The sequence below is a fragment of the Salvia splendens genome, chromosome 10 (assembly GCF_004379255.2).
Source record: "Salvia splendens isolate huo1 chromosome 10, SspV2, whole genome shotgun sequence".
Lineage (NCBI taxonomy): Eukaryota > Viridiplantae > Streptophyta > Magnoliopsida > Lamiales > Lamiaceae > Salvia > Salvia splendens.
Genome location: NC_056041.1, coordinates 16,940,726 through 16,959,516, shown reverse-complemented (window position 1 = coordinate 16,959,516; position 18,791 = coordinate 16,940,726). Strand labels below are relative to the sequence as shown.

Below are 18,791 nucleotides of genomic sequence, written 5' to 3'. Positions count from 1 at the left end.
AATGCGCATCCAACAAGATCATGCGCAACTCATGAACGACATGATTGAAGAAGTGTGTGCCTGTAACCGTCGTCGTTGAGTTTGCGTATTTTTTTTAATTCGTATTGTAATGTATTAATTTTGTATGTATGAAATGAAGTTTTTTCCCAATTTTTTGTTATTTAAATATTCAAATAAAATAAAATGTATAGGGCGCGCCACAGGGCGCGCCTTAAGGTGCCCCATTGCAGGTGAGAGTAGGAGGATAAAACTGCTGGTGTGGTGCGTCATACGGTGCGCCTTAGGGCGCCCCATTGTGGATGCCCTAATTAATCACTTTTACTCAAACTTGCATATTGTTTTGGTCGAGGGTGAGATTAATACAAGCTTTTAATGGGTAGGATATAATAGTTTATTGGTTTATTATGTTTTGTACTCTCAACTTCATTTTATTAAAAATAATCAATTAGATATAATTAATTAGAAATTTAATAAATATGTATGGACTATTGATTCCGATTAAATATTTAACTTAGATAAAAATTTTGATATTGATATGCACATAAAAAAGTGAGATTTTTGCAGCAACTTAAATACTCTCTCCGTCAATTAAAGATGACTCATTTTTCTTTTTAATTTATTCAATACAAAAAGGACTCATTATTAAAATTGAAAACTTATTTATCTCTACTTTATTCTCCTCTACTTTTCTCTCTTTAGCTAACAAGCAAAATAAAACTGCATAAAATCATATGGCTCGAAGGAAGTACTCTTTTTCTTGTCTCAGATTCCAAAGTGCAAACCTAAACAGTTAAAAGAACTACCAAGATTCCATTTTGAGTTGCCTGTAACTCAGTTCGTTTGATTTCTCGAAAGGGGAAGGAAGCACCGGCCAAGTCTGGGCTTATACCAACTAATTTAGGGATTAAAAATCACAGTTCGAATGTGGTTCGTCAATTTCTTTTCCTTTTTTTGTGTTTTTGTATAGCGTTTTCCCAATTTTGTGTGTAGAATGCGTGATTAAATGCTTCAACTATGTATGTTAGTTTCTAAATTTGGTTTAGTATTGTGGGATTCCCATCAAATTTAGTTAGTGGCTCAGATTCTAATTTCCATTGGTGAGCTCCAACTGTTTGATTAATTTCCACACTGGGCTTCCTTTTTTCTTGTGAGAAATTATTCAATTTTCTTAGCTGTTGTTATGTTGAATGCGTGGTGATAGGGATTTTTGGAGGAGGCATAAGAGAAAAGTGTATGTTGCACTTGGAGCTTTTGGGGGCGGGTATGTACTGTACAAGCTCTACGATGCTCGGAGACGTAGTCTTAGTGCTCTGCAGAGGCAGCTTGCTGATGAGAGAGAAAGCGAGGAGCTCATCAAAGCCCAGTTAAGATCAGCTAACCCTTGTGCATTTGTTTGTTATTGCTACTAAAGAAGCTTAATACTCATTTATTTTTTTTGTTGCTTGGTAGAATACAAGCGCATTTTCAGAGCGTCCAGAGAATAGCCGACACGGCAACGATGCCTCATGTGATGCATTACTTAGATATTCATTTGGCTGAGAGCTTGGACCTCACACCTTTGACAGAGAGATTAATTCAAGGAAAGGACCAAGCAACTGCTCTAACCAAAACAGAGAAGCTTGAACTATGGGACAGACTTAAAATATTGAGTATGTATAAAATACTTTCGCTCATGTAACCTGTATGTCTTTATCTAGACCATTTCATTAATTTTTTTTATCCATTGGCTGTGATGTTTTACAGGTTTTACAAAAATGGTATCATCTATTTGGGCGTTGACTATGCTGTGCCTCTATATCAGGATTCAAGTCAATATCTTAGGGAGACATCTATATATTGACACGGCACGAGGTCTTGGAAGTTCTCATCTGCTTGTAAGAATGATGCTATCTTTAGTAAAATTGAGAACACTTTTATTTTTACCAATTGATGTGTGTTAAGCATTACCAATCTGGCCTATTTGTAGAGGAGAAGGTTTTATGTGTTGTGTGCCATGTGTCTTCAAAAATGTTGTATTATTATCAAGCTAATTTCTTTATGCTAGAAAATATTTCAGAAACGTCTTATAGTTGGGCCGGTTCTTATATTTACTTTATGTTTTATATGTCTGATGTTCAAAGTGACTTGAATCATTATTCCAATGGTCTCCCTGTAGCAGGACAGACAAATTACATCTCTCGAGCATTTTATTATTCATAACCTTTTAGGTAGACTTATCCAACTTGTTAAGTGTACAATTTTTTAGAACAAAATCTAGTTGATATGAGTATGAGTAGATATCTGATGCGCCAAACCCAAGTTGATATTGGATGAATCTTTAATATGATCGATTGACCATGCTTTAGGAAGGGTATATGGTTGTTGTTATTATAAAACAGAGAAGACCCCGCTTTTCACCAAAACGTGCTCTAACCAGCCCTGTGGCAGTCACATTAACAGCAGTCGATATTGTTGATGCTCATTATTTGACGTGGGTCATATTTACCACACTCTCTCAAAGATAATTCAATGTTTTAAGTAAATATTATTCCTCTTTCCACCAAAAGTATGGCACCGGTTTTCATAAAATGTGTGGTAGATATTTTGTTATTGTAGAAGTGTCTCACCCAGGGAAAATAGTGGGTTAAGATGGTGGGTCATGGTTCATTGTTTGTGAATAAGGAGTATTAATAGAGTAAATCATAAGCAGTGTGGTTTGTTAGAAGTGCTCTCACTCTTTGTGGACACTGGATGCGGGAAGCCTGATTAGGCAATTGTTGCACGCTCTTGGTGGACGGAGCAATTACTTTTTTGTGCTAAATTTTTCTCTGAGTGGTAGAAGTTGCAAGATACCCAACCCCCACAGTTAAGCTATGAATTTAACATTTGTGTGCAGACCACATTTCTTATAATGGCTCTGTTTTAACCAATAACCACCAAAACAGTACTTACTTACATCTGCATTGGAGATGTCCAATGTTATATGTTCCTTGTTCCTTGTGTGTCTATTGTATTTCAAGATATGTTTCATCTACTTCTTAATCTCTTTTTAATGGTGCTAAACATATGTAATCTTATTAATGCTGTAGCCTACTCTGTTTATGTATATATAAGAATGGCTCATCTATGTGATCCAGGATGAAGCTGAAATGATTGACAAGAATGATGAACAACAGTTTTTGGCCTGTGCTGATTATCTTTCTAATCGTGGTCTGCTTTCTTTGATATCTGATACAGAGGCTGTGACATCAGAAGTACTCAAGGGGTATGTATGCCTTTCTATGCATGTAATATGAGATTAAAGATTTCATTCCCCCCCCCCCAAAACTTTCCTAAATTTTAGGTTTATGCTGTTTCATTGCATTCACTATTCATCTATATGCCTTCTCTGCTCTTCATATTGTATTTTTTTTCTATATTTTCTAGCATTTCTTGCAAAAAGGCATCACAACTTGACAGATGGTTAAACTATTGCTATCTTGTGACTATTTATTATTTAAAATATTTTGAAATCCATCTAATTGAACTGTTTATTTCCTGGAATTTCACATCTTTGCTGTAATTATGCCAAGGCAGCGGATCTAAAGAACAGCTGATTCAGTTGGAATTTATAAAGAGTTATTTAATTGGGTTTTTAAATCTATTTAGTTCTTATCTGAATTGATCTTTAAGAGGTGTCATCAATGGGACAATTGTGTGTAGTACCCTCTTATGATAATTGCAGGAAGTTTAAGAACTCGAGAAATCATTAGGTAGAATTGGAGTTTTCTGGTTTTAATCTCCGAGCGACTTACAATTATAAATTTTCAGTATGCATATTCTTCATTCTGTTATTGTAGTGATAGATTATTAATAATGCAATTGTTTGGGATTTTTTCCTCATTTGTAATAAATCTATGTGATATCTATCATGTCACGAATTTGACACTTCCATCTATAAGCGAAGATACGAGTTATATGCAATATTGATTAAGTTTGTAATTTTGTCCTTATCTCTTTCAAATAAATCTGTTTTAAATTTCAAATTTAACTTTAGCACGGTTGGAATTAGCTGTCGATGAAGAAAGAAAGTTAGAAAAAATAAAGTACTCTGGCATGCAATGGGTAGCTGTACCCACCTTGGGAACCTGATTAGCATATGACCTTAAACATCAGCTTATAGCACGGCTGGAAAAACAACAAATTCACTTGTTAACCCATTGAGTTAGTGTGGAAGAGTATTATTTTCCAATTTCCTTTTATGGGCTATGGAGTTGCAGACGATATAATATCCCATACGAATTTTTGGGGTTAAAGATCAGTGCTACTAGAACTTGCTCACTTGGTGGTGAATAGTTTTACTATGCCTTGATTTTCAATATTCTTTATATAATCTAGAGAGTGAGTTATAACTTGTACTCTTATAATCATAATGTGCTACTCAACTAGTTGAAAGTTATTTTTTATTCTGCTGTCCGTATTCTGGCATTTCAGTCTTATGTATATATATATGTTCTTTTATGTGTGCTTACCTTGCTGCTTTTTTATGAAGTTTCTTTAATTCGCTGTTCTTTGTTGCACCTTTAAGGCATTTGGTTTAGTCTTGACTATGTTATGTGGATATCCTTAAGCTCCAGTGTATATGTTGAAATCTTGATCTGACACTACGAATAGGTAGCATCTGGATACTCTATACCACTCTTTAGTCTCCATGTCTGAGAACCATGCCCGATTCCTATTACATTGTTTCTTGAATCCTAGTCATCTCAGGCAATAAGTGTTTTTGATATCAAAAGTGATTATACGATATTACTTTTTTATTTGCAGAAAACACCTGAAAGATATCTTCAGCACTATGTTAGTTCACGATGCTATTATACACATATTGGAGACTTTAATGATTAGGCATAGCCCCAGTCAGTGGGTGGGTTATCTGATGCCTGAAGATGGCGATGTTTACAAATTTGTTGCGCCATCCAACAGCGGTGGATCAGATATCTCACATGTTACAAAATTTGAGTTGCTCATTGGGGAAACACGCGCAGTGTTGTCAAGGTACAGCTTTCGACTTCAGCATCTTATTGAACTTGGTTGCACACTATGTATTTGTTTTTGCATCTGAGTTTTACAAATCCATCATTTGAAGAGATGTTTAAGAAAAACTGAGCGAGGGACCTCCAAATTGTACAGTGCTTCCTTTTGAATACGTTCAATACATTGCTGTTGTTGGGTTTAGTCTTACTTTGTGCTGTAAATTTGCATTCTCTTCCTTGTGTTGTTTCTCTAACAGATGCTGAATTTACATTATGATGATGTCCTTATTTTATGTGTTCTCTTTGTTCGGACAGTGCTGAGTTTGCCAATGTTGTCGAAATATCTCTAAGAGCAGTGGTGAATGCTGTCTTGGAGGATCTAAACAGCCATTGCGGCAAAAACAATTTGATGTCCGGGATGCCACTTGCCAGACTCGTGCCGAGGATAGCTCTTATGGCTCAACAGCTTCTTACGGAATCGAACAGAGGTAGGTACATCCAAATGATTCGGAACATACCTGAAGTCGAACAATTCTTCACCCTTTTATACTCGAGCACGCCCGCATAGAGCAGAATCACCGTCTCAGTTTATGTGAAACATGACAAAGTTAATTCAAGTATGTGGTGATGATGTACAAGGTTTTAAAGAGAAGACATTTTTTGTTGTAATATCTTCTTGCAAATGTAACCCAGGGCTATTTGTTTAATTAATTTCAGTTTCATTGGTGATTTTATAGTCTTTTTTTTGCAACAGCTTTTTGTTTAAGAAATACTAGTATTGATTATTTTTATGTATCCCAGTTTAAATTTCTCATGAAATAATATGTTAAATGCCATCTACAGATACATGCAAAAGCAAAAAACGCATTGTGGGTTTTAAAAATTATTTATGTTCCATTTTACATAATTCGGGAACAAAAATGAGTCATGGCTGATTATTTAGGTGGATTAGAATTTTATTTAGGTGGGCTTTTTTGGTTAACTTTTTTCCCTTTCTGTTTTGGTCCGTTCCATAAAAATAATTTATTCTATTTTGCTAACTTCTTTCTCTTTTATTAGGTGAGCTCAATTTTTCATTAACAATACTCCAATTACTTTTTATTCTATCTCTATTTTATTTTATCAATTGTGTATTAAAATATATTTTATCCCAAAAGTCTCTATTTTATATAGAACGGAGGGAGCTATTTAAAGGGATATGTGCAGAAAAAAATACCTCACCGTCCGCAAAAAATAGTAATATTGAAGAAATTATTTTATCTCGAAATCATCATACCATTTCTTTTTTATTCCTACATAATAATATAACCAATAATATCAAAATTAATTTGTAATTAAATTTAAAATATAGAGACATTATGCTCATGTACAATGTATTCATTTTTTTTGTTTAACCACAGGTGTAACGAATCCGCCTTCGATTAATCCTGCTCGACCGGGCTTAAGGCTGAAAATCTTCCAGTGGGTGGCGGGGTTTGAACCCGTGACCTCAAGATTACCACAGCTCCGCGCTGCCAACTGTTCTTTTAATATATTAGCAACTCTAAATTTTTTAACAACTAAATGTGACACAAGTAACAAACGCTTCTTCTATTCACACTAAACTTTATCCGCTTCGAAAAAAAATTACCCTTCATTATTGCAACAATATAACATTTACGCAGTAAAAAAAATAGTAGTAGTGGTAGTAGTAGTAAAGATAAATGTTTACCTAGGGATATACTGATTCCACATGTGATATATATATCGCAAAATACAGAATGGCATTCCCCATTCCATTATGTTAACACGGCAACTAATATTTAATGCAGTTTCCAATTCCATAATGTTAGACACGGTATTTAATATATAGGATGAACTTTTAAAATGCTGATAAACGATTTTTAAACTTTACATTTTTGAAATTTGCCTTAATACATCTTCAACCATTTGCATTAAATTCAAATTTATTTAAATGTAAATATATCTTAGTATATTAAAATTTCTCTCTGTCCAAAATTAACAATTCCAATTTGATATTTTTTATTATTCGTGAATATTATTCAATTCTTTTTACTACTTTTAATTAATTTTATATCACTCACATTTATTATAAAATTAAGTACATATACTTTATCAATCCCCTACAAATAGACTAATTTTGTAATGATATAGGTTTTAATGAGTATTAGTAAGAGAAATACAGAGCAAAAAAGTGTAATTGCCTCATTTTTTGCAACACGATTTATCATTGGTAATCTTCGGGAATTGCAAGTAAACAATCTTATTGATGGATTATTGACCGACATTGGCTTGTATCAAAAATTTTTTATCAACGAACATGAATAGTTGGAAAAGTTAGTGACAGATTTACCGTTGCCTTACTCCATCATAAGCCCAATCCCAGAGTTGAAGCAAAGATTACTGAAGAACTCCGTCAGTGATAATTGATTGCATTTGTGGGGCCGATGGATGAAGTTTATGTTATAAATTTACAATTCAAGTACTCAAGAGCATATATATATATAATACGGTATCTTTGAACAACATGTATTTCACGTAATTTAACTAGAGTAGTTATTGGATCGAAAACTTACATTGACGATCCATAGCGGAAGCGATTAGGGAAGAAGAAAACTTCATTGAATTCTCTTGGATTGAGTGGCCGCAAATCCAAGGATTTGTTTCTCTTTTTCCCCATTTATGTGTATTCTGTCATGTATGTGATTTAATAATATCACCACTTTATTATACCGAGAGAGAAAAACCTTAATTATCAAAATGATTAATACGCCCTTTCAATTAAAGTAGTTAGTTAAATAGTGTAACATGTCTATAACTTGACAAATATAACATGATATATCCATTGCATTTAGGATTCAGTCACATGCCACACATTTTAGACATAAAACATAAAAGTTATAGTTTGTCAATAATTATGTGCACACGTTTCTTTTTTCTTTTTTCGTTCGTGTAATTAAATACAACATCTTACTTTCAGCTACCATATCAGTAACCACTAAATTAATAATCAACAAAATAGAAATTAAGATGTATAAACCTAAAAGGTATTGGTTAAAAGTAACGACTAAAGTATTAAGTTAAAAAAACGCACATAATATCAAGTTCGCAGTTAGTTTATGAAACATGTTATATCTATGATATTTGTTAGGTGTGTGAGTCGATTGGTGGGCTTGTTGGGACTTCATGAACTATTTCACCATCTCTTGCATCATCGGAAAAGGATTTTCTATCTTTACTCTTTGCTAATGCTAGAATTCGTGATGCATTTCATGTTGCAATTCGTGACACATTTAATTAAAGGAAATGAGTGCAGTAAAATTCAATGGTATTACACCAAAAGCTACCACTCTTTGCACGCATTCAAAGCTAATGTTAGAAATGAAGGCAACGTTAAATTCAGAGATGGTGATGTGCTTCGAAAACAAGTGCTTGTCAGTTTGAATTTAATTTGAATGGAATCTAATTCATGTGCTGTAAAATACTAGTACTACCAAGGCCAATTTATAATACCCTATCCCTATTTACTCTCTTCTTATCTCTATTGCCTCCTCCCTCCATATATGCTCCTCACACCCATCTCACTCACTCACTCACTCACTCACAAGGGTTACTTCAAAACCCACGTTTTCTAAAGGCTAGAAAAAAAATATCTTGGTCTTCATTTCTTTCTTCAAGGCAGAAAGCCCTAATTTCTCTTTTTCTTGCTTATTTCAGATATTTTATTCTAAGAATATCTGCTTTAAGCTTTGATATCACCATGTTTTTCACAAGAAAGAGCTTTGATATTCTATTCTATTCTAATTTGAGGTATGGAAGTAGAGCTCCTTGAAGTCCAATAGAAGATCTTGCAGGGAAAAACAAGCTGTTGATCTATGGATTCCTCAGCTCCATAAAAAAAAAATTATAGAAATTGGAATGATTTGTGGATTGTATATGTCAGGAGCTTCTGTTGCCCATGTTTGAGCCTTCTTTGGATTGAAGGGGGCTCTACATTTTTTGCCTTCAATTAATTTATATTTACACTCTTAATTAATTTCAGTCTTGTAGCTACTCCTCCTAATGCTTTTGTATGTTTTAGAATTTTGTTGCTTTGTGGTTTGTTTCTCCGTTGACACTTGTGTTGTTATATTCAACTCTAGTCTAATGACATTTCATTTTATCCTGTATGGAAACTGAATTTCTTGAAAATCATGAAAATGTCTCCTTTTTAAAATGGGCTTTTTGCTATTTTTGGTTGTGGGTGAAAGTCAAATTCTTGAATTGAGGCATTTTTTGTTCAATAGTTTAGGTAGATTTGTCTCCTATGTTTTTGTGTTTGTTTTCAGTGGGTAGTAAATTTGCTTTGGATTTGTGGTTGGATCTTACCTTCTTTAGGCAATCTGCAACGTTGTCTCTTATCCGTCTCTTAACCGTTTCATCCCTTAACTATTCATAGGCCTCAATAATCTGCCAACGTACAACAACATTCACCTATATCCATGAGCAGCAACACACAAAACGACGCCGTCCACGCCAATTCAAACCATGTCAAGCTCCGGTGTTGATCCGGCCAGTTAGCCCCGGCCCGGGAGGCTGATGCCCTGTAATTGAGCAGGCAGAGAATCACTGCAGCGAGTAGAATCCCGATCAAATCAGCAACCGCATCCTTGGCAGATGCACCAGCTGATTTGAAATAGCCCAATTCGTCGGCAAACTCCTTAGCGGCGCCGGCAGCAAATGATAGGAGTGATCCGATCCAAATGCTGCGGCGGCGGAGGAATGGGTAGCGAGTCCCAGCCGCGAGTAGAGAGGAAACGACGGAAATGAAGAAGCAGAAAAGAACGTCATACAGCGGCCAACCAGTCGTAGCCGTTTTCCATCGAGCGGCAGCTGCGAAACTTGTGCTAGCCTGAAGATTTAGCAACTAACGTTACTAATTTTTTTTCCTTGAATCAAATGAGATAATCTGTCTGCTAATCTTTATAGTGGTTTAATCACCAAAATATGATTTTCATACTTTGTTGTTTTGGAGAAGAAACCATTTATGTTTTACGTTAATTAATTTGCTTATTCTATACCAGAAAAAAATACATCGAATTCATGGGGTATCAAATTCTCAATTTAGAATATATGACTTAAACACAAAAACATTAGCTGCTAAAACAGAGGCAAAGTATGAGATTTAATCCCGATCAAAAACAAAATTTTAAAATTAAATAGCTTCCAAGTTCAAGACCGACAACCAATACTCATGCTAATTAATCTTGCTGATCAACTCATTTATCTTATCCTTCCTATTTCCAGAATCTCCTCCATCTTCGAACCTTTTCTTCTTTCCTTGCAGCACCTTTTCCGGATTGTTCAGCACAAAGGGGCAGAGGAAACTGGTGACTGACTTGAAATGGGGACCAACAACAACAATCTCATTCACTATGTCTTCTATGCATATGATGCTATGCTTACCCAATTCCTGCAACAAGAATATTATCGTGTTAAAATTTCTTACCAACCGATCGATCCACTGGGAAATGACAAATATAACTAGCTGTACCTGTTCCACAATGTTGTTATCGGTTAAAGGAATCCTCTCCTTGCCGACTCTTACTACACCTTTCTTGTAGATCAAGTCCTTTACACTCTTCACATTGGGATATCTACACCACAAACAATATATGCTTCAGACTCATGAATTGAGAACTAAGTTGCTGCAGGAAATTAATTGAGCTTTCTTCACCAGAAAGCTCACTGTTCAGCTGGACAAAAAAGAAGCAAACTTTGAAAGAAATGGGAGCACAAGAAAGATGGTAGCCATCATGGAACTGACTTAGGATGTTTAGCATTACGTTGTGCAAGGTATTATATTTAAGACTTAACACATGTCTACAACTGATTAAGCACCAGGCTTCAAGAGAATCAAATTCAGTTATTGCAAAAGTTATGAGCAATGATGATACAATAACTAAAGCACAATTTTCATACTGCTACAAAAGTAAAAAAATGTTCTATTTGACTAAGACACACATGTGATGGGAGAAGGATAGGCAAAAGACTTGGCCTTGAAGTCATCAATTCTTTTACCACTTCAATAGCACATTTCCGTCATCCATACATACATATGAAATGAATAGTTGCTCTGTAAAAGTTACCAAAGAATTCCAATTTGTGAATCTAAATTATTGAGGATAGTTAATGGACTTCTAAAGCAAAAAAAACAAAGTATGATAGGAATATGCGAATGACATACCCATAAGTTACATACGGCTCCACCTTTTCCAACATTTCCATTATTCCTGCACTAGCCTTCACAAATACTCCAGTCCGTATTTTCCTTAATTTCAAAGCATACAGAATCTTCCGAGTTTTTGGATGCATGTCAGTTTTTCTGGAAAAAAAAATTCGACACTCAAGACACTTGTAAACCAAAAACAACAAGCAACACAAGCATGGTTATTTAAGCTGACCCTCGTATGCGAATGACAAACAAAAGATTGGATTCCGGTGTTACTGATGCTGATCTGATTCGCTTCCCCCTACTCTTCATTTGAACTAGGTCCAATTCCTGGAAGCAAAACAGCAGATATGAACAACCCTAACTCTTATACATGACCAATGAAGCTCTTCAGGAAAATCAAATTCGCATATTTCAACAAAATTGTTTACAGCAAGCTCATGACAACATCAAAACCAAGTTTTAACACAGAAAGACAAACGATATACTAACATTTATAATTTAAGATACCTTCTACTTTAAACAATCGACCAAAGATATCCCAACATATAAGTGCACAAAAAGAAGAAAACACACACACACATAAACTTTCACCTTTGAACATCCAGAAAATCGGCAGACTTGGAAGATACAATTATACAACACACATATGAGAGAAACGAAAAATAGCAAAGGCAGTGTTCTTACCTTATCGCGATATTCTCGGATGAATTGCTCGGGCTTCTTGATGATAAAATTGCCGGTTTTCTGACGCTTAGCCCTCTCCTCCTGCTGGAGTTTTCTTCTAACTGCCCACTGTTCATTAGTCTTCCTCTTCTTCAGCACAACCTCCGGTATGTAATTTAGAGCCGCTGGGGCCGCCTCCTCCGTCGCCATTTTTGTATTTTACTCGACGAAATTAGCGATAATGCAAATAGAAGAGAGAATAATTGGAAGAGAAACAATCGATTTCGAGGAACTACGGCAGACGTTCCAGCATCGACGGCGGGAGAGTTAAGAGAGGGAGTCCTGTCTAAACCCTAATAAACCGAGAGGAAGGATAAAGTGTGAAGTTGAGCCGAGTTCAATTCGATTAATGGGATTAAGTATTTCATTTAGGCCCAATCTGTTCATTTGAAAGAAGCCCATTACCCAAAGTAGATTCTTATAAATTTAACAATATTTCAAAATAGGAGTATTATATATTTATATATACACATTAATTATCGAACAAATTTTGAAAAGGGGAAGTGATTAACAGACGATTAGGGTGGGAAATTCCACAATTATTAGTTTACTGAATTCTGACTGTAGCTAGATGATAGATAATTATGAATGTGATGTGCCAAAAGCAAATGTGATCATGCCCGATTATTCAAACTATTTTCCCATTCTTTTATTGAACTTTTTATTTTTTTTTATTATCTACTGGAAAACATCAAATTATGTTAAAATACACATGTAAATAACAATTTCAGTGTCTTAAAATGTGGGTCGGATAATGATAAAAGCTTATGTAGTAGTAATATTTTAACGACGATGTCTTATTGATTTCCGGATGTATTAATTAATTACTACATCAATTACTATTAATTTCAATTTTGTTTTCATGATTTTGTAATTATATTTGCAATATATATCCACGACCTTTTGAATTGGAATAAGACTAAGAATTCATTGTACTTAAAATTAAATGAGTTTAAATTAAGAGATTACAAAATATAAGTGTTATATCACTACATGACCAAATGGTCCAAATCTCATATGAAAAGTGTTGTGTGAAAGAAAGTGATATGTATTCGAACATGTTATGTACATAGAGCTATTAAAAGTGGTGTATATTTGTTTAACCAAATTTAGCTCAAAATATAAATCAGTCTATAGTTCTATAATATACTTATACTCCTACGAAGTTGGTCCTTGTCACATAATGTAAAACATACATATACAATAGAAATAAAGCACTCATTTTTTTATAATAAGTTGTTGAATTTTAATCATTTAATTAAACATATTCAAACTTGCATTTATAGTACATAAGCTGTGAAATGAATCGGCAGTATTCAAACTCAAATGCAATTCCAAATTCACAACGCAAGAAACAACAATGCACACATCTTTTAACGTGGTTCGATCGAAATGATCTACGTCTACGGGAGAACTCTAGTATCCTTTGTATTGATGAAGATGAACAAGAATTACAGAGATTACGCACGCAAGAATCTATACAAACACACCACCACACAGCATCTACACAAGTTGAGCAAGCTAAAACTCAGTAGCTACACAACTAACCGACGCCAAAGCCAAAGAATGAACGATTCCAATCGACACTCTCTAGATCGAAGCTCCTCTAATCTTTCTTCCCGATTGAGGATTATCTTTCGCTCTCTTCTTCTTTGATCTCTCTTTGGTGAATGTGTATTTTTTTCTCATACTCATGCGGTTATTGTGTATCAGCTTTATAGTTCACACTCTAACCGAATTTTGCAAGTCGTGATCCCATGGAGTGATCTGCACGTGCACCCTCATGAAGTAACCGAATTAACTAACTCTCTTCACTTCATGTTGTGAGACACATCAATGCAACAAATCTCCACCTCGTCTCCAACATCAACACTTACTATCATGTCCTCCAACACCCCATTCCTTCTATCTCCTCAGAATGTTCACCAACTCCAAACAATAAGCAAACTTTGAAGCTGGTATTAAATTTGTCAGAGCATCAACTGGATTATGCTCAGTCCCTATCTTCTTTATCTCTATCACATCCTTCTTGACTTCATCACGAATGAAATGCAACCGCACATCTATGTGCTTGCTCCTATCATGAAATGTCTGATGTTTTGATAGACATATCGCATTGCTGCTGTCACAATTCACTGTAACCTTTCCTTGCTCTTCTCCTAAGTCTCCCAACATTCCCTTGAGCCAGAAGCTTTCTTTCACTGCATCTGTAAGTGCAATGTACTCAGCTTCCATCGTAGATAAAGCCACTATAGATTGCAAGTTAGATTTCCAAATCACAGCAGATCCAAACATGGTAAATATATATCATGTCTGTGATTTTCTATTATCCTTGTTGGAGGCATAATCTGAATCACAAAACCCTTCAAGAATATCTCTGGTCTGATCTCCAAATCCCTTGTACATGATACCATAATCTGAGCTCCCTTTCAAGTATTTCAACAACCATTTAAGAGCCTGCCAATGGACCTTTCCTGGATTGCTCATGTATCTACTTGTGAGGCTTACAGCATGAGCCCAATCTGGTCTAGTGCATATCATTACATACATTACACTTCCAATGATGTTAGCATATGGGATGCTCTTCATCGCATTCTGTTCTTCCTCAGAATTTGGACTCTGGCTTGCACACAATTGAAATTGCTGCCACAGTGGTGTTGAAACATTTCTTGATTCACTCATTTGGTATTTGTTGATCAGCTTCTCAATATAGTGTTGTTGACTCAACCACAATATCCTTCTCTTTCTGTCTCTTATGATATCAATGCCCAAAATTCTTTTAGCTACTCCCAGATCTTTCATTTCAAATCTGCACTTGAGGTCATTCTTCACTCTTTGAATTTCATTGATATCTGATCCTGTGACTAACATATCATCTACATACAAGAGTAAGAAGGCTACTGATTTTCCATCCCTTTTCTTCATGTACACGCAGCTATCATATTTGGAACTTTCAAACCCAATCTTCTTCATATGTTGATCAAACTGCAGATTTCACTGTATGTTGGACTGCTTGAGGCCATATATGTTTCTCTTCAGCAAGCAAACTTTATTTTCATCCCCGGTCTTTACAAATCCCTCTGGCTTTTCCATGAATATACTTTCCTCAAGCTCACCATGTAAGAATGCTATCTTAACATACAATTGATGCAGCTCCCAGTCATTCTTTGCCACCCAAGCCATAAGCATCCTTATAGAGCTATGCTTTACTACTGCAGAGAAGATCTCATTATAATCAATTCCTTCTCTCTGATTGTATCCCTTAGCCACTAGTTTGGCTTTGTATCTGATCCTATCTCCTTCAAAAGCCTCTATTTTCTTCTTATAAATCCACTTGCATCCAATAAGTTTCTGCAGCTTCTTTCTGGTAACAAGGATCCAAGTTTTGTTTTTCAACAGGGAATCAATCTCTTCCTGCATTGCCTTAATCCATTCATCTTTCTCTCTGGATCTGATGGCTTCTTTGTAAGTGCCTGGTTCACTGGACTCAATCTCCTCTGCTGCACAAAAGGCATAGTACACAAGATTTGCATTGTTATATCTTGCAGGTTTTATGATATTGGTTCTCCTTTCTTTGTCCATTGCTAGCATGTAATCATGAAGGTTGCTATCAGTAGATTCTCCACCTTCATTCATGACCTCATTTTCATCCTCATTAGGCTCATGTATCTGGTCCTCTACTTCAGAAGAATCTGAGTTTTCAGTAAGTTTATGACTTTGACTTCTGTCCAGAAACTTCACCTCAACCTGAGCATCTGAGTTATCTGGTACTATGCTTTCTTTCTGCTCCTTGTAAGGCATTTCTGACTCTCTGAATATCACATCTCTACTATTCACCACCTTCTGATTTCCTGGTTCCAGAGACCACAACCTATATCCATTTACTCCATTCTGATACCGAAGCATCACACATTTGAGAGCCCTTGGCTGTAGTTTTCCTTGCTTAATGTGAGAGTAGGCTCTGCATCCAAAAGGTCTCAACATAGTGTAGTTTCCATGGTGTCCATACCACCTATAATCTGGAGTCCCATTATCAATAATTGTAGTAGGACATTTATTCATAAGTGTGACAGTAGTGGATGCTGCTTCACCCCAGAATTTATGAGGCATCCCAAAGATATTAACATGCATCTGACTCTTTCAAGGATGGTTCTATTGGCCCTCTCAGCCACACGTTTTGTTGAGGATTATTTGGAACTGCCATATGTCTTTTAAACCCCTTTATCTTGCAGAAATCTTCAAACTGATGAGAGAGGAACTCTAGCCCATTATCTGTCCTTAAGCATTTCAAACCAGATCCCTTCTCAACTTCAACCTCTTTGCACCACTCTTTGAATTTGATGAAGGCTTCAGATTTCTCTTTCATGACGTACAACCAAATTTTTCTGGAGTAATCATCCACAACAGATAGAAAATACCTGCATCCACCCACTGATATGGTCTGAGTTGGTCCCCATATATCACTATGTGCATAATCTAGCACTGATTTGGAAGTGTGCTTCCCAGTTGGATACATTAGCTTCTTACTTTTTCCCAACACACCCTTCACATTCCCTAGAGACCATCTTTCTGTCTGCTTCTATCACTCCATCCTTTATAAGTCGATTTACACCATCAATGGACACATGTCATAATCTCTTATGCTAGATATCTGCATCTAGCTTCTTGGCTATATGAAGCTCATTTGTTATTACCTCTGCCTGCAAGTAGTAAAGGTTATTGAACCTCCTAGCCATCATTATCACCTTAGATCCCTTCAACACCTTCAACTCACCACTAGATGAAAAGAATGAATATCCTTTTGCTTCAAGTACTCCAAGAGAGATGAGGTTTCTTTTAATGTCAGGAATGTACCTGACTTCAGTAAGGATCTTATTAGAGCCATCTGTCATTCTGAGCTTCACATTTCCCATTCCCTTAACTCTGCAGATCTGATTGTTTCCAAGGAGCACAGAACTAGTAGAGTGCTCCATATTGTGAAACCATTCAAGCTTCGGGCACATGTGAAAAATGCAGGCACTATCCAAGATCCATTGCTCATTTACATCTCTATCTGTAATATTCAAGGCATGAGCAATTTCCACCTCTTGAGCAACATCAGCTGTGTTGACTGCATCTGCTTCCTCTTCCTTCTTTTTCTTCCAAGAATAGCAGTTCTTTTTGAGATGTCTGGGCTTCTTGCAATAGTGGCAAGATCTGGTCTCTTTCTCTTCTTTCTTTTCATTCTTGCCCTTCTTATTCCATTTTTTCTTGAAGTCCTTTTTGTCAGCATATTTGGTAACCATGGCTTCACCAGCTTGGTCCACTGGTCTTGATGTGGAGCATTTTTGGAATTCTTTAGCCTTCAAAGCCGTTAGAACTTCCTCACACGTCAATGAGTAATCCCTCCCATACAATATTGTGTCCTTAAGCTGATCAAAACTCTTAGGAAGGGCATTCAACAACATGATTGATTTATCCTCATCCTTCAACTCTCCATCCACAGACTCAAGATCGTCCACTGCCTTCACAAACTCATCAAGTTGGTCCATGATCCCTTTTCCTTCAAGAAATTTGATGGAGTAGAGTCTCTGCTTCAACAATGTGTTAGCAAGTGACTTGGTCATGTATATTGACTCCAATTTGCTCCAGGCATCAGACGGAGTCTTCTCCTTGCATACCTCCCTCAACACTCGATCCCCCAAGCTCAGCATTATAGCACTATGGGCTCTCTCCATCATATCAAGTTTCTTGATCTCCTCTTTGTCATCAAAATCCGCCTCTTTATCTGGAGCCTTGTACTTCATAGCTTCCCACAGCCCTTGTTGTATAAGCATGGCTTTCATCTTCACCTTCCACAAACCAAAATCATTCTTCCCAGATAACTTTTTGAAATCGAATCTTGTTGCAGCCATTGTCGTCGATCATACACCTTCCCACAGATGGCGCCAATTTGTGAAATGAATCGGTAGTATTCAAACTCAAATGCAATCGCCAAATTCACAACGCAAGAAACAACAATGCACACAGCTTTTAACGTGGTTCGATCGAAATTATCTGCGTCCACAGGAGAACTCTAGTATCCTTTGTATTGATGAAGATGAACGAGAATTATAGAGATTACGCACGCAAGAATCTATACAAACACACCACCACACAGCATCTACACAAGTTGAGCAAGCTAAAACTCAGTAGCTACACAACTAACCGATGCCAATAGCCAAAGAATGAACGATTCCAATCGACGCTCTCTAGATCGAAGCTCCTCTAATCTTTCTTCCCGATTGAGGATTATCTTTCGCTCTCTTCTTCTTTGATCTCTCTTTGGTAAATGTGTATTTTTTTTCTCATACTCATGCGGTTATTGTGTATCAGCTTTATAGTTCACACTCTAACCAAATTTTGCAAGCCGTGATCCCATGGAGTGATCTTCACGTGCACCCTCATGAAGTAACCGAATTAACTAACTCTCTTCACTTCATGTTGTGAGACGCATCAATGCAACATAAGCTACTTGATTTTAATATAATTTTCCACTCAGAAAAATAAAAATCTCAATCTAGCAGAAATTTTTAAATTTTCGAATCTCGTTAAAATATAAAAATATCGTATTAAATATTTTTAAAAAGTATAAAATACATACAGTTCCACTGCATATCATAATGAGTGTACGTTTACGTCGTTGTTCAATCCGGGGACCCCGAAGTACGCATGTCAGATCCATAGCCGGTAGTCGGCAACGACCTTGAGTATAACGGTGGGTGGGTGCCTTCGTGGCCGCTCGTGTACGACCCCCTCCACGTCACAGGGCAATTCTTCCATTGCCAGTGCATGCAATCGACGCTGCCAAGCATCCCGGGGAATCCGTGCACTTCTTCATGAAG

The 18,791-nt window shown here is 36.2% G+C and overlaps 2 protein-coding genes and 1 long non-coding RNA gene across 3 annotated transcripts; 2 read left to right on the top strand and 1 right to left on the bottom strand.

Annotated features, from left to right (window-relative positions):
- Positions 1 to 743: 743 nt before the first annotated feature.
- LOC121752137 (peroxisome biogenesis protein 3-1-like) lies at positions 744 to 5,744 on the top strand. Its single transcript, XM_042147046.1, has 7 exons — positions 744 to 927; positions 1,202 to 1,363; positions 1,450 to 1,649; positions 1,744 to 1,874; positions 3,117 to 3,244; positions 4,786 to 5,013; positions 5,307 to 5,744. Exons 1-7 carry the CDS (start codon positions 923 to 925, stop codon positions 5,557 to 5,559), a joined length of 1,107 nt encoding a protein of 368 aa, XP_042002980.1. The 5' UTR covers positions 744 to 922; the 3' UTR covers positions 5,560 to 5,744.
- A 2,785-nt stretch (positions 5,745 to 8,529) lies between these two features.
- LOC121752142 lies at positions 8,530 to 10,000 on the top strand. The gene is made up of 2 exons (XR_006040264.1): positions 8,530 to 8,801; positions 9,430 to 10,000. It is a non-coding gene; the product is annotated as an uncharacterized LOC121752142 (long non-coding RNA).
- A 154-nt stretch (positions 10,001 to 10,154) lies between these two features.
- Positions 10,155 to 12,245, bottom strand: LOC121752140 (60S ribosomal protein L7-1-like). Its single transcript, XM_042147050.1, has 5 exons — positions 11,890 to 12,245; positions 11,435 to 11,532; positions 11,218 to 11,355; positions 10,525 to 10,627; positions 10,155 to 10,443 (listed from the first exon to the last, which is right to left on the bottom strand). The coding sequence occupies exons 1-5, from the start codon at positions 12,076 to 12,078 to the stop codon at positions 10,228 to 10,230; spliced, it is 744 nt and encodes a 247-aa protein (XP_042002984.1). The 5' UTR covers positions 12,079 to 12,245; the 3' UTR covers positions 10,155 to 10,227.
- Positions 12,246 to 18,791: the final 6,546 nt, after the last annotated feature.